The 15,005-nt window shown below is 55.2% G+C and overlaps 1 protein-coding gene across 3 annotated transcripts; it reads right to left on the reverse strand.

Moving 5' to 3' along the window:
* Positions 1 to 1,709: 1,709 nt before the first annotated feature.
* Adamtsl4 (ADAMTS like 4) lies at positions 1,710 to 13,466 on the reverse strand. Of its 3 annotated transcripts, none has more exons than XM_021196523.1 (18): positions 13,369 to 13,466; positions 10,989 to 11,086; positions 10,521 to 10,578; positions 9,928 to 10,265; positions 9,238 to 9,841; positions 8,915 to 9,017; positions 7,835 to 7,971; positions 7,294 to 7,498; positions 6,900 to 7,072; positions 6,658 to 6,769; positions 6,371 to 6,556; positions 5,931 to 6,060; positions 5,486 to 5,690; positions 5,081 to 5,257; positions 3,317 to 3,514; positions 3,033 to 3,212; positions 2,617 to 2,761; positions 1,710 to 2,475 (listed from the first exon to the last, which is right to left on the reverse strand). In XM_021196523.1, exons 2-18 carry the CDS (start codon positions 11,006 to 11,008, stop codon positions 2,339 to 2,341), a joined length of 3,108 nt encoding a protein of 1,035 aa, XP_021052182.1. In that variant the 5' UTR covers positions 11,009 to 11,086; positions 13,369 to 13,466; the 3' UTR covers positions 1,710 to 2,338. The 3 variants fall into 3 exon arrangements, with proteins under 3 accessions (XP_021052182.1, XP_029393933.1, XP_029393934.1); XM_029538073.1 differs by lacking the exon at positions 13,369 to 13,466 and adding an exon at positions 13,086 to 13,311; XM_029538074.1 differs by lacking the exon at positions 13,369 to 13,466 and adding an exon at positions 12,448 to 12,501.
* Between the last annotated feature and the right edge of the window lie 1,539 nt (positions 13,467 to 15,005).

Consider the following 15,005-nt stretch of genomic DNA (forward strand, 5'->3'; position numbering starts at 1 on the left):
GCTCCTGGGCCCCATTTCTCTGGTCCCTACATCTTTGCCTTTCCTTCCAGGGTCACCTAAGAAAGAAACACACCTGACCCTCCTCAGAGGTGGGGCATTGTTGTAGCCTCCTTGTGGAACCCCTGTCCCGGGCCAAAGTCAGGTTTTCTTCATGGTGTTTTTTGGGAACAGGGTCTCACAGTATAGCCCAGGCTGGCCTTGTGATCTTCCTGCCTCAGCCTCCCAAATGCTGGGATCACCCATGGCTTTATTTTTTGAATAAAAGGAAAAGAAATAAAAAGGAACAGATATGACTGCTCCTAGGTGTGATGAAGGAGAAAGTTTACAGTAGATCAAAGGGAGAGCACAGCCAGAGGCAACCACATCTGGGAGAGACCAGAGTGGTCCTGACCTTGTGAGGAGAGGGGGGAGGGGAAGGGAGCTGGAAGCCAGGTGCACCTGCCAGGAGGCCAAAGGTACAAAAGGGGCAGGTAGCCAGGACTGGACGGTTGCTTATGCAGGGAGGGGCATGCCAGTCCGCTGGGCTGGGAGACGGTGTGCCAGCCATACCCGTGTAACAGCGACTGAGGGATGCTGGGAGAACCTGTTGACTGTCAGGTCCCCTTTGATATATTGAGCAGGCGCCTCAGCCGTTTGTCCCAGGATTGAAACGTAATAATTTTCCTTCCCCTCCTTCATCACCCACTCAGTCCCCTCTCACTGTGCTTGCTGTCATTTTCCTGCTCAGCCACATCCAGCTGGAGGACAGCCTAAGTCCCAAGGCAGGGAGCTTTGGACCCTTCTAATGTAGCAAAGGGTTTGCTACAGTAGAACAACTTTATTTTTAGGGGAACTTGGTATCCAAGGAGTCTAGCTATGTTCAGAAAATAGTAGTAAAACTGTCTGCAGGCTTTTACTAATGGCCAAACTCAGCCTGTTTGAAGAGGCAAGGACGGGACGGGGTTGCTGCCTCCAGTGGGGCATCGGAAGCAAGAAACTCAGGCCTCAGAGCTGTAGGAGTCAGGGAAGAGAACCTGGGGAAGGCTGTCCACTCCACTTCACTTCACCTTTAGCAAGTTATTTACTTTGAAAGAAACTGGGGGAGAGGGAAGTGGCGGGGGAGGGAGGAGGCCTGGTGAGGCATCTCTGTGGAATGTCTCTGGCAGGACATCAGGTCCTGCCTTGGCCCCTCCCCCGTCATCCTGCAGTCACAGAGTCTAGGCGGGCCAAGCTCCTATGATTTTGCTGACCAAGGAGAGGGGGCAAAGTCACCATGGCATGCACGCGTGGAAAGCAGTAAACAGGCATCTAACAGGGAAGTGGGTAAAAGAGGAGACAGGGCTAGAGCGAGAGAACCTGAAAAGCAGCACGCATGCCCCACGGGCGCGCGCACACAAGCCAGCTTAGCCCTGCTTGAAAAATCCTGCTGGAGTCCTAGAGCCCACCCCGAAGCCCACCACAGGCTTTCTGCTGGGATCCAAGCACCCATTCCTGCTCCTAAACTGGGAAACGTAGCGGCCTCTAGTGGCCAGTGAGCCATCTGCAGATCTGCAGTGGGACCGGATCTTAGGTCCTTGAGCCAGACTGCCCCAGGTCTGAAGCTCACTCCACAACCCGTGAGGACCACATCTTCCTCCCATCCCTAAATGCCGCTCCTCTTCCCACACCACACCTGACCTCACACTGCTCCGATGGTGGGGTCCCCGTGAACATAACGAAGAGCATGTTTCTTATGTCACAACCAACTTTAATAAAAAATAAATTACTTCTGGGGTGGGCATCATTTTTCAGTGTGAAGTGGGGGCTGGGGCTAGGATGTCTTATGCTGATGTTTTTCCTTTTCACCCTCGGCACAAGTGGTCCCTGCCCTGGAGAGGTGTGGTCCTTCCCCAGTAAGGCAGGGTAGCAGTGGCTGATCCCTGCTCCTGCTAATGAGGGAGGTAGGAATACAGAGACTAGATAAGGCAGGGATGGGAACAACAGGGTAACGTAGAAGATGTGGAGATGAGGATTGGGGCACAGACCTGGAACTTCTCAGGGACACAGTCTATGTAGCTCAGATTAGTGTGCAAATGTAACCTTGCTTTCTCCCCCCTTTCTCCCCAGCCCAGAAAAGCATGAGGGATACAGGCACCACCCGCTTCCTATTCTTTCTCAGGCTGCTTTTGAGGAAGTGATAAACATACACGGGACAGACCCCCAGGTAGGTCAGGTACACTTCTTGGGCTATCACACTGTAGGTCTCTCAACCTGGAGGATCCCTGTGGCAAGGCTGAGACTGGGTGAAAAGCCAGAGGATACAGAGCGGGCTAGTCAGTGGGTGTCACAAGAAAACCACGAAGAGTCTTTGGGACCCGCTTCAAGCCGGCTCCAGCTGGGACTGCTCCAGGACGTGGGCGCAAGAGCGGCAGCAGGTAGCTGTGTAGTAGGGATAGACGCAGAGCCGGGCCTGTACCACCAGGGGGCAGTGTGCAGAGCTGTCCTTGCATTGGTCATCTGAGGACAGAGGTCAATGGCACAAGACGGGACTGACATCATTCCCTCTGGGAGCGTGGTACCGGTTCCCACCAGCCCTTCTCATGTCTGCCCATAGTCCAGCTACATCCCCTCACCTGGGGTGGGTGGGAAGCTCTTTACCTGGTCGCTGGTTGCAGGGTTGGCTGTTACAGGGCCGCTTCCTGGAAGGTCTCAGGTGAGTAGGGCATCGGGAGAGGAGAGTCTGGTTGCCACTGAGGCACTGGACTTCCCTCGTCTGCACGCCTCCCTGGCAGGATCGGGAACACTGGGGAGACCACAGCCATCTGATCAGATGTCTAAAAGTTCTCAGGACTGCTTCCCGGGCCACCCCCTTCCTCGCTGAGGGACTGTGGTAGAACATTCTCCAGGGACATTATAAGATCCCAAATAGAGAGGGTCCCTCAGTCCTGCAAGTCTTTGGGAAGTGGGACAACACAAAAGGTCAACTGGGCTGTCCGGGGCTGAGAGGGTGTGGCTGAATGCAGGCCGCTTTGCTAGAGGCCCAAGGAGAGCCAGGCACGGAGCCAGGCACTCACCGGACTCCAAAGAGTGGAGAACCATTTGTCCTCACAGGTCTGCCCCTGACAGGGCTGCAGGGCAGGTGGCCTGGGTAGGTGGGAACAGTTGCTGGGAGAAGTCACATTGAACTCGGCCCCCAGTTTGGACACACAGATAATGTCTCTGTGCTGTGTGCCAGACCCACACTCCGAGGAACACTGTGTAAGGGAGGGGAAGAGAAATCACTCTTTAGTTAAAAATGTGGGGGGGCTCGCCAGGACTGGTTTCCCTCCAGTCCCGCATCTCAGGGCCCCCAGCTGACCTCACTCCAGGGCCCCGTGAACCAGCGCCATGTCCTCTCACAGGGCCCCAAACTGCAGGCACGCATATCAGGAGGGCGGCTTCTGAGAGGGCAGCCCTGCTCAGCGCTTCCTGCTTCCGGGTTCCCCTGAAGGGTCTCCCCACTCCTAAGGCAGACCACAGCGCGTCTCTGGATTCCTGTCCCGCACTCGGCTGAGCACTGTGGGAGGGAGAGGGGCCTGTGTGTTGGGAGGTGAAGAAGCCCCCTGGGGGGGGGGGTACCAGCCTGGGAGAGGAGACAGACAGCTGGGTTCTAGTCTGTTCTTGAACTTGGTGTAAAGTTGAGATACTTACATTTCTGATCCTCTTGCTTCTACAAACTCTTGGGTGCTGGGGTTACAAGTGTGTGCCTTACACCTGGTTTATGTGGTACTGGGGAGCAAAAGTCGGGCTTCATGCATGCTGGACAAACACCATCAACTGAGCTACACCATATCTTTCTTTCTTTCTTTCTTTCTTATTTATTTATTTATTTATTTATTTATTTATTTATTTATGTGAAGCCTGTTGTTTCTGTATGTACAATTCTTTTTTTTTTTTTTTTTTTTTTGGTTTTTTCGAGACAGGGTTTCTCTGTATAGCCCTGGCTGTCCTGGAACTCACTTTGTAGACCAGGCTGGCCTCGAACTCAGAAATCCACCTGCCTCTGCCTCCCGAGTGCTGGGATTAAAGGCGTGTGCCACCACACCCGGCTTGTACAATTCTTTTTAAGGCAGGGTCTCTCTATGTAGCTCTAGTCATCCTGGAGCTGGCTGTGTGGACCAGGCTGGCCTCAGACTCAGAGAGATCCTCCTGTTTCTGACTCCGTAGTAGTGAAATTAAAGGTGTGTGCCTGTGAGTCCAGCCTGTGTGCGAGTCCAGCCTGTGTGCGAGTGCAGGGGTCCAAGGGCTGGTTCCCTCCTTTCACCATGGGATCCAGGGCCCTACTCAGATTGTCAGGCCTACCACACAAGGAGTTTCACCTACTGAGCCATCTGGCCAGTCCCCTGCTGCGTTTTACTTTGCAGTTTTGTGTGTCTGTGTCTGCCCACAGAGGCCAGAAGAGGATGCCAGATCTCCTGGAACTGGAGTTGGCAGTGATTGTAAGCCACTTGATGTCAGTACTAAGAACTGTGTCCTCTGGGGAAGCAGAAAACGCCCACCACCACTGAGCTATCTCTCCAGCACATTTTTTCTTTATTCTTTTCTGTCTGGTTGGTTGGATTTTTATTGGTTGTGTTTTTTCGAGGCAGGGTCTCTTTTTGTAGCCCTGGCTAGCCTAGAATCCTGCCTTATCTGGGATTAAAAGTACTACTATATCCAGCCTGCATTTGATTTTTGTTTTCTTAAAAAAGACAGATTGCTGGGTGAGGGTGGTGGTGGCACACGCCTTTAGAGGCAGAGGGAGGTATAGCTCTGTGAGTTTGAGGCTAGCCTGGTCTACAGAGCTAGTTCTAGGACAGCCAGGTTACACAAAGAAATCCTGTCTCGAAAAACAAAACAAAACAGAACAAAAAGGTTCTACTGCAGCTCATATGACCTGGAACTCACTATGTAGCCCAGGCTGGCCCAGCCTCCCAAGTACTAAAATGATGAGTGTGAAATGTAAGTTTTCCCACTTAACTCTGAATGGCTAGGCTAGGTCAAGAACAAAGTTTATCAAGGCTGTGTTGGACAGACTGTGACAGCGTGGCCTGGGTACAGTCACCAAGAAAGACAGATTTGCCAGAAGAAGTGTAGGACCCACCTGGGAACTCCAGTCACTGTAGAACCAGGCTGTGGTGCAGGGGCCCATGTCACAGGCCTCTCTGCTGGGGGGTGGCGGGGGCCCCGAAGCACACTCCTGCTTGTTCACTTCATCACCGTTACTGCCAACACAACGAACTTGCCGGCTCCTCTGACCACGACCACAGCGCACAGAGCACTGAAGGATGAGAGACCCGAGGCTGGGCGTCAGCCATCTTCCAGCCTTGCTTCTACAGAACCAGGATTTTACAGACTGAGGGAGCTGAGTAAGGGGCTCCAGGCTGCCAATCCTGGTGCGTCTGTCTGTCTGATACTAGGTTCCATAGATGTCTTGTTTGTTTGTTTCTGATGACAAGAAGAAAAGGGGGAAATTCTTTGGAGCCTACTTCTCAAGGGTCCTCCTCACCTGGCTCCAGGGGGAGCTAATCTCCCAGTGGCCACAGAGGTGCAGCTGACAAGGCTGGGTGATGTTGGGCCGGGGGAGATGTGCACAACGCTCTGGAGGTACCGAGGAGCCACCACCTCCGAATTCCTGTCTGCAGAGCAGCTGGCGGTGCTGGGTGCCCGGGCCACAGGATCGGCTGCAGGACGTCCACTCGCCAGCCTCCCAGCTGTGGGTGAGGGCGAGGGAAAGATGGGTGGAGACGTGTGGGGGTGACACACTGGGACCCGCACAGGAGAGGAGTCATATTTCACACTTGGCACCTGCATTTCTAGCTGGGAAGGAGGCTGCCTGGTTTCCTTACTGGGGCGTGAACCTTTCTAATCTAATCTCCCTGCATCCAGGTGCTGTAAGAACCCGGGGGCAAGGAGCAAGGGCCGGGCCAGCCCTCCCCATGGGCTGTACTCACTATGGGGGACACGGGGGTCCATGACAGGGTTCAGGGGAAGCTGGGGGTCTGGCCCCCACAGCACAGTTCTGTTCATCCAACTCCTCTCCTGACTCACGGGAAAAGCAGAGGAAAATGGGGTGCCAAACACCTGAAGGGAATAAGAGGGGAGGCAGGAAGGCTCAGAGCCCTGTTCCAATGACGTCCTAGACACAGGGTCTAATATCGACCCGTGGTCCAGGATACAAATCTATATAGATTAAATATAGAGGACAGGGATTTGGGCCAGGCATGGTGGCGCACGCCTTTAATCCCAGCACTTGGGAGACAGAGGCAGGCAGATTTCTAAGTTCGAGGCCAGCCTGTTCTACAGAGTGAGTTCCAGGACGGCCAGGACTACACAAAAAAAAGAAAGAAAAGAAAAAAGAAACAGGAATTTGGGCTGAGGTGTGGAACCTCACCTTTGCCACAGGACGCTGAACACTCAGAGTGCCCCACTTGCTTCCAGTATCCAGCAGAAGACCCCATAGCTGTCCTGACACGAGTAGGAGGAGGCACTTGGGGAATCCGCACCTGACGCTGGAGGGTACCCGGTGTCCGGACTGGGCGGGGGGCTGAGGGGAGTAGGGGTTCCCCCCTCAGCATCTCTGCAGGGAAGTCCAGGGGCCAGATTAGACGCCTCCCTTCTACCCTGGAGCCCTGTCCCTGCCTCACCCTCCTCTCCTGGTTCTGGGGATCCTAGTTTTACCAGGCTGAGGCTGAAGGGCCGGAGGCTTTGTGGAAGGACTCTCTAGGACTGCAGGGGGGGAAGAGATGACATACTGATAAAATACACCTGGGTTGTCCTCTTGAAAGATCATCTGAGGAGGGAAGATCACAATGGTTTGGGATAACAAGGGTATACACTAGGCTTCTCCCGTTTGGTCCACACTGCTCTGCCCTAAGAGCCCGCCCTCCCTCCCTAACAATCTAGCGCCTGCCCCAGCTCACATAGACGTCCACAGGCTGAGTGGTAGGGCCTTCTGCTGACAGACTCTCCCCCTTGCCTTCTTCCCGAGGAGGACGGTTATACTGGAAGACAGTCCCGATGGCTGTATAGGACCCTGGAGGATCCACAGCCCAGTTCCCATTGATAATGGAGCGGCCCCCAGGCCCTCGGAGTGCTGAAAGACAGATGACTGAGCTGAGTGATAGGGGTACTCTCTTCTGAAGCCTTTGTGCCCAGGACCTCGGCCATCCACCCTCCTCACCCTCCACCCGGCTTAGGAGAAGGCGCCGCCAGCCTCTACCTGTTTGGCCTTTTGCTCGGCTGAAGAGGGTGTGTAGAAGGCAGATCAAAGAAAAAGGATAGACTGGGGCTTAGGACCGAGGTCCTGTTTCTCACCGAGGTAATTGGAACTGGGTCGGAACTGGGAAATGTGAAGGTGGGAGGCCCCGGCAGGGATCCACAGAATCTTCTGATAGCCCAAGGGGCCCCCTCGGTCAGTGAGATTCCCCGAAACCAGACGGCAGGTAGAACCGTCACCCCCGCAGATTCCGCAGCCATCCGGACGCCTGCCAGAGCCAAGGACCCCATCACAGCCAGGGCTCTGGGGAGAGTGAGGTGAGGCAGGGGCCACACAGACACCAGGCATCCCTCACACCTGGCCCTGCTCCACCCAGGGCCCTCAGCTCACCCCTGCCGGCCACACTCTGTGCTTCAAGTCAGAGTATTCTCCGAACTCCCTCCTCCCCACTACATCTGGAGGAGCTTTAGCTAAGTCTGGTAGGATCCTGCCTACAACCCACCCTTACTGGGGAGCAGAAACTTTCCCTTTGCCCACCTCAGTCTGGTGGACAAATAAAGGAGTGTGTGTGTGTGTGTGTGTGTGTGTGTGTGTGTGTGTAGGTGTACATGTACAAACCAACACCCTGCCCTCCCTCACCAGGCAGCGTCCAGCCACACAGATGTCTAGGGATCCAGGCTGACACAGGGTTCCATCCTGCACCTTTTCAGTGTGACGAACATAGAATCGGAAGCCACGGGGGCGGCAGTTCAGTTCACAGCGCTGGGAGCCTTGAACTAAAGGAGGAGATATAGGCTAGTTAGCTGGGTTCCCTCGAGGAAGAAGCCCCCCAGAGCCCTGACAGCCATTCTACCTTTCCATGTGGGGCATTGGGAAGCTGCCGTGGAAGCGGGAAGGGGCAGCTTCCCATGCTCACGATTTTATGTCTTATGTTTTTGTTATACTATGTGGTCTCGAGTTCATGAATTTGACTGATTCTCCCATTTCGTCCTAAAAAAGGGAAAGTTTTGCACCTGGCCATCAAAGATTTTTTTTTTTTTTTTTTTTTTCCAAGACAGGGTTTCTCTGTGTAGCCCTGGCTGTCCTGGAACTCACTTTGTAGACCAGGCTGGCCTTGAACTCAGAAATCCGCCTGCCTCTGCCTCCCGAGTGCTGGGATTAAAGGCATGCGCCACCATGCCCGGCTCGCCACCAGAGATTTTTGTTGTTTTATTTTAGTTGTGTATAGGATTGGGGTGCTCAGGTGGGAGAAAGAGGTCATCTTGCAGAAGCCAGTTTTCTCCTTCTACAGTGGGTTCTAGAGATCAAACTCGGGTCATCAGGCTTCCTTACCCACTGCGCCAAGCCTACCATTCCTCAAAAGGGTTTCTGACACCTATGATCATGAGTTCATAGCTCATGAAGGTTTGTCTTGGTGTGGAGTTGACATAGATAGCCACAAGTCCCAGTGGACAGTAACTTGGGAGCAACAGTGTCCTGCTGGAACCAGTGAACAGGTCACATTCACGCCCCCTGCCAGAAAGAGCATCTCTAGACAGCTCCCTCTCCCAGCCTGCCTCCAGTCCTGACCATCCACCCATCACTTCCCCAAAACCCCTCCCTTCCATAGATCTGGGATAAGTGTCTGGTGTGACCTGAAAAGTAAGACAACAGAAGGGAGAGAGGGGCCACCCAAACCCGAGTCGGCCCTGCGGGGGGGGGGGGGACTAGAAATCGCACCTTCAGTGAAGGGCTCCCACTGGTACAGCTGACCCATGAATTCCTGGGAGTCAAAGGCAGCGCACTGTAGGGCCCTGGGGTCTGGCTGCTCAGGGGGGCAAGGCTGAGAAGACAGGTACACAGGAGTCAGAGCTGCAGGAGAAATCGGGTGTGGGCCACAGCCAGACTAGGGTTTGGGAACTGGTTGGTTAGCTCCATAGAAGAACATCAAGGCTCCCGCCCTGAAGTCAGATCCGCCATCCTCCCGTCCTGCTCTGGCAAGATGAGGACCCAGGTCAGGGAACAGCAAAAGCCTAGGCCGAAAGACTGGGAGAAGAACTCACCTCCTGGCTGCAGGCTCGCATCTGTTCACTTTCCCCAGAACAGTTTGGAACAGGACTACTGGGAGCAAAGACGCTCCAGAGTGGGCTGGAGTCTCTAGTCAGGGGCAGCCAGCCATCTGGGGACCTGTGAGGACCTGGAGGTCTCCAGTGCCTCCTGCTGTGCTGGCTCCGGGGGACAGGAGAGAAGGGAGGTGGGTGCTGCTCTGCTCTCTGGGGACTGCTCCGACTTCCCAGGGAAGGTGGCATTCGTGGCCCAGGGGATCCCTGGAAAGACCTACTGTCTCCAAAGGAGGAGGTAGGTGCAGGGATCCCCGTGTCAGAAGGAGCAGAACTGGTTCTGGGGAGCACTTCTGTCTGAGCAGTTCCAGACCTTGGAGTTTCAGCTGAGGGAGAATGGGGTTCAGGGGGCTGCATGTGAGGGCTGTGCTTTTCAGAGGCCAGCTCTGTGCTTGGAGGCTGGGATGGAAGTGTCCCTTCCCCTGTAGAAGAGTTCTTGGGTTGCCCAGGTCTGTGAGGATGCCTACGGCTCCGGTGCAGAGGCAAGGCAAAAGGCACTCTCCCATAACCGAACATCCCTGGCTTGATGGGGTCTCGAACCCGGAACCTGGGAGGATGTGCAGATTTAGTCACCTCTTAGCCTGTCTCCCCAGTCTGCTTCCTGAAAGGTTGGCCTGCAGCGCCGAGCCTCACCTCTGGGCCCCTTGAGGCTCCTGGGTTTCCTCTCTCCCGACTTGAGAAGCAGGACCTCGAAGAGGGCCACCCCTTCCCCGAGGTTGTGGCCTATACAGAGGCTGGGGATCCCGTGGAGTATGGCCTCTGGAGCCCTGGCCCCGCGGCCGGTGGGCTTCTGGATGTCTTGGGGGTCGGGGAGGGAGGGACAGGGCTGGGTGCAGTTCACATGTTCGGCTCCTGCGCTGCACCCCCACCCCACAGGGCTGGGAGCAGGAAGCCCAGCGACCCCAAGGTCCCCAGAGGCCCTCAGGGTCCTGGCCCTCCTCTGATGGCAGCTGATGAGAAGGTCCAAACAGCTACAGAGGGGGAAAGGTCAGAATTAGTGTCTCAAAGTTCAAGGATTATTCATTGTCCAAGGTCACATTTACAGGTAGGGCCAAACTCCAGCCTTTTCTAGGTTATTAGACTAAGAGAGGGTGTCAGTCTGGTGGGCCAAACCCACCAGGGGCTGAAGTCTCCCAATGGGAATGTGAAGCCACCCTACAGGGGAGGCCAGGGCACAGTGGAGGGACCCTGTCAGGGTAGCAGAGGCTCACATGTCCCGGGCTCACCTCCTGATCCTGGCAGAGCTGAGGGAGAGGCAGGAGCAGCATTACACACAGCCAGAGCCTGCACACCGAGGGGGTGGGGGACATCAGAGGGAGCCAGAGGTGTTACGACATTGCCTGCCCCCACCCAGGCTCTCCACATCCTGGTTGCCAGCTTCTCAGGAAGCAGAAGTCCCTTGTCACTTGCCAGACCCCTTCCAACAATCCCTTCCTGTGTGTGTTCTCTTGTTCTCTCTCTCTCTCTCTCTCTCTCTCTCTCTCTCTCTCTCTCTCTGTGTGTGTGTGTGTGTGTGTGTGTGTGTGTGACAGTGTTTCTCTGTGTAACAGTTCTGAATGTCCTGGAACTCACTCTGTAGACCATGTTGGCCTCAAACTCACAGGCATCCACCTGCCTCTGCCACTGCCCTCAGCCCCTTCCCTGCCCTAACAGGGACAAAGCTGGTCCTCTCCACTGTTACCCCTCTTTCTTACCTGCCCAGCCAAGTCTCCATTGCTCTTCCCGTGACTGCCCCTGGGCTGGGGAGCAGGGGACGGGGCAGCTACTCTGGCATCTGGGCTCGGAGGGCGCCCTGAGGAGAGAGGAGCATGGTGTTACCCCTCCAGTTATCTGGGGGACTGAAGGGCTGTCTCAGCAGAACACCAACAGCCTGGAGGGATGGGGGAGGAACGGTCCACCCCTTTAGGACCTAAGGGTGGGAGCAAGAAGGGACGTTGTCTTTGTCATCTGCGAGAGGGTGGGGGTCTGACCTCAGCCTCTCAGTTCAGTTCAGTCTCCTCCCTATGGCCCGAGACGGACTTAGCTCCTCTGGAGGCTGAGGAGGGGTTGTGCGTAGGCAGCTTGAGCCAGAGCTTCTTTCTCCTAGAGCTCCAGGGCCTAGAGGAGGCAGGCTATGCCAGGCACCCATGAGGGGCCAGTCAGAGGCCTCCAGGCACCAAGGTGGGGGTCACAAGCCTTAATCCCACACTTGAGATAGGGTTCAAGGCCAACCTAGGTGGTATGGGACCTCTATCTCAAAACAACAAACAAACAAAGGGAAAACCAACCTCCTCCCCTGACAGAAACAAACAAACAAACAAACAAAAGGAAAGCCAGCCTCCTCCCCTCACAGAACCCAAGAGCCTTTGTTTCTTTTCCTTTTGACTAAGCTCCTTATGGAGGACCAGGCTCATACGGGCTGCCCCGGGCAATTTTTTTGTCCAAGGGATAAACTAAGTGGGTTAATGGCTTCATCTCCTGAGAAGAGGCAGTCCCCACGGGTGCCAGCATCACAAGGCACTGGCTCAGGGTCACTTAGCTCATGTACAACAGTTTTCTGCTTTTTTTTTTTTTCTTACAATGCTCAGCCAAAACGGTTGGGGCACCAAAGGAGAGAAGTAGCCATAGCAGCCCATGCTTCCCAGGCTCTCCCTCCCGTATCCCTGGAAAGTCCACCCTTAAGTCTAGCGCTGGGTAGCCGGGGTCTTCATACCTGCCCTCAAATCTTGTCTCTCCCTACCCCCATCCTCCAGCCCCTGCCTTCTCTTTGAGGCCCCGCCTACCCACATCCTCATCCCATCTAAGTTCTGCTTTCCAGGAAAAACAAAGTTTCTGCTGCCTTTGAATGGCACCATGAGAAGAATCTAAGGATTGCTGGCCAAAGTAGACCAGCTCGGGGCATGCAAAGGACAGAGAGGGGGCAAAGCTAGGTCCTGCTCCTCCTCCCTGGGACCCCAGGACTTGGGAATTTGAGGAGGAGACCAAGTGGGTCGAGCTGAGTTCTTGGAGCTGGGGAGGAGGTAAAAGCCCCCCCCCTTCTTCCCCTGGTTGGGCCAGCCACTGAGTCCACGACTTCCCTGATGGACGAGTGGCCATGTTCAACCTTCATCAGCCCTCTGCCTGCCCTGTGAGGCTGGAAGGACGGGGGGGGGGGGGGAGGGTGATGGACACAACCTGTCAGATGCTGGTCCCTTCTCCACCTCCCTCTGCACCTCTGCTCCTCTGGTCTGTCCCTGATGCCTCTCCGTGGTCTACCCAGTACACATAATCCTGTCCTGAGCTGGTTTTGGCAGCTCTCAGGAGAAGGGGGGGGGGGCGGTGAGGAGAACTCCTGGGGCCAGGGCCAGGGCCAGGGCCAGGCCTGGCTCCCTCTCTGGAAAAGTCCACCCCACCCTCCCCTGCATAGGGGTGCAGGAGCCGACATCCCCCCCCCCCCCCGCACAAATGTATGTTTGTCCTTTCTCCATGCCCAAGCTGAGGAAGATGAGGTTGGAAGTGGGCTTTCTGAAGTCACGGAGGACCCTGGCTGAGCACAAACCTATGCTGCTCCTGGTCACACCCCCTTGTGGGCCAGTGACACCAAGGAAAGTGACTTGCAGGGAGCTAACCTCTTCACCCCAGGCTCACCTCAGGCAAATGAGCCAATGCGGAGTGGATGAGTGGAGGGAGAGTTAGTAAGGGCTGGGCTAGCGGAGGAGAGATGCTGTCCTGTCAGAATGCCAGGGTTTTCCCGGCATCCCCCCAAACCATCCCAACAGGTGTCTTTTCCTTCAACCTCTCACAACAGGCTGAGTTGTGCAAAGAGCACTCACCCGCATCCCTCCCGGACACCCTATCCCTGCGTTCCCAGAGTACAGGCATCTGGTCGCATCTTCCCGAAGCCCCTCAGGGAAGAGCAGGCTGCGCCGGCGTGCAGGGAGGTCCCGGGCATGTTTTCCAACTTCACTATGTGACTTAATAGGAATCTTGGCGCAAGCCCTCGCCCGGGTGATGGGACTCGGAGTCCCAGGGACCAGACCCCCTCCCCAGGAATTCGCCTTAGGGTCCGCTGTTCTGAGACAGTTAGAGCCCAGGCGGGGGTCGGGGAGGCTCTACCTTCTCTGCGCCCGCTCTCTCCAGCTGCCTCCGGTGGCGGCCACCGCGGCCCGGAGCCCCGGGACAGCGCCGCCCGCGGCAGGCTCCGCCCCCACGCCACCCGTGCCCCGCCCGCCACGCGCCGGCCTCAACCACCCACCCCGGGTGCCCCGTACAGCTAAAGATCTTGCAGCCACGCTGCGGACAAGGTTCCCGCGCCCGCCCCGGAGCTCGGAACCCCACCAACTCTGGCAGGGCAGCCTTTGGGTGGAGCCTGTCCTCGAAGAACCTGGGCTAGCCCCGGACCAGCAAGGGGATTTGCAAACTAGACCCATGTGGCCCTGCGCAAACTCAGATCTGCCCAAGCCAAGGCCCTCTCCTCCACGCAGCCAATGCCATAGGCTCCGCTTTTCCCATTCTGGGCAGTGAACCATGTGGCTCTGGTGACCAGGGACGTCTGTGAGCCTCGGTTTCTTCATCCATAAAATTTTACACCCTGGAGCTTAGCGGAAGGAATGCACGCTGAATTATGAGTCAGACAAAATTTGGATATGAATTTCAGCTTGAGCACTTGCCAATTCTGTGGTCTTTCATGAGCACTTCAACTTCAATGCAGCAGTGTCGTCTGTAGAATGGGAGAATCTGATGTGTATATTAGGCTTGGAAATGTTTATCCATCTCCATGTGGAAGAATGACTGGGGGGGGGGTGGAGAAGAGATGAAAACGGCTTTCGGTTTTTATGCTTTTTATTCTATTTATATGTCTTTTTATGGATTGTTGTTGGTTTGTCTTTGAGGCAGGGTCTCTGTAACCCTGTCTGGCTTGAACTGTATAGACCAGACTGGGCCTTCGGCTCACGGAGATCCACCTGCAATTGCTTACTGCAGTGTTGGGATTAAAGGCCTGCCTGTGCCGTGCCTGTCCAACCTTGTAACTTCTTTGCAAAACAAAAACATATAGGTTGTTCGATGCTAGACTGGTCTACAGGGTGAATTCCAGCTGAGGTTGGGCGTGGGGGGGGGGACATATAGGGCATGGTAGTGCATGTTTATAATCTTAGCACTTGGGAGGCTGAGGTAGGAGAGGAGAACCACTGCAGGTTCAAGACCAGCCTCGGAAACCCAGCAAGTTCTAGGGCAAGCTGGGCTACAAAGTGAGACCACCTCAGTTTCAACAACAATGAAATACTCATCCATTGCAGGGCAGGCTCACCACCAATGTCAAGACACTCAAATACAGAAGTTGTAGCAACATTGTCTTGCAACCCGTAAGACAACAGAGGCCCTGGTGCCCCCAGCTAATGTTTCTTTGTTTCTTGGCCATATCTTACACTTTGTGCTGAGGGCACAGAAGCTAGTTTAAGTCCTTAAGGCTCCAAGTCTAGTTTGAACAGATCTTGCCAGTGAGAAATGACCACTTTGGAGGTGATGTGTTAACTGTGGAAGCAGGGTCTATCTCAAAGGCAGTGGGAGTGTACATAAAATCGCCCTATGTCAGGGGGTGTGATAATTTGCTGAACAGCCCTATGTCAGGGGGGGTGATAATATGCCTTGCATGCAGGATGCTCTGGGTTCTGTTCCCAGAAGTTCCCAGCACTGATCAAGGCAGATATTGTTTGTTATTTAGACAAGGTCCTGCCACGGTAGGGCAGGTTGAC

The sequence above is a fragment of the Mus pahari genome, chromosome 4, assembly GCF_900095145.1.
Source record: "Mus pahari chromosome 4, PAHARI_EIJ_v1.1, whole genome shotgun sequence".
NCBI classification, from domain to species: Eukaryota; Metazoa; Chordata; class Mammalia; order Rodentia; family Muridae; genus Mus; species Mus pahari.

Excerpts from the sequence above, each read along its gene's own strand:
- Adamtsl4 (XM_021196523.1), bottom strand. The coding sequence starts at position 11,008 with ATGGAGACTTGGCTGGGCAG. Across the intron at positions 5,691-5,930 it reads GGACCCCCGTGTCCCCCATA|CTGGGAGGCTGGCGAGTGGA; the intron begins GTGAGTACAGCC and ends CCTCACCCACAG. Across the intron at positions 2,762-3,032 it reads TCTCCACTCTTTGGAGTCCG|TGTTCCCGATCCTGCCAGGG; the intron begins GTGAGTGCCTGG and ends TGGTCTCCCCAG.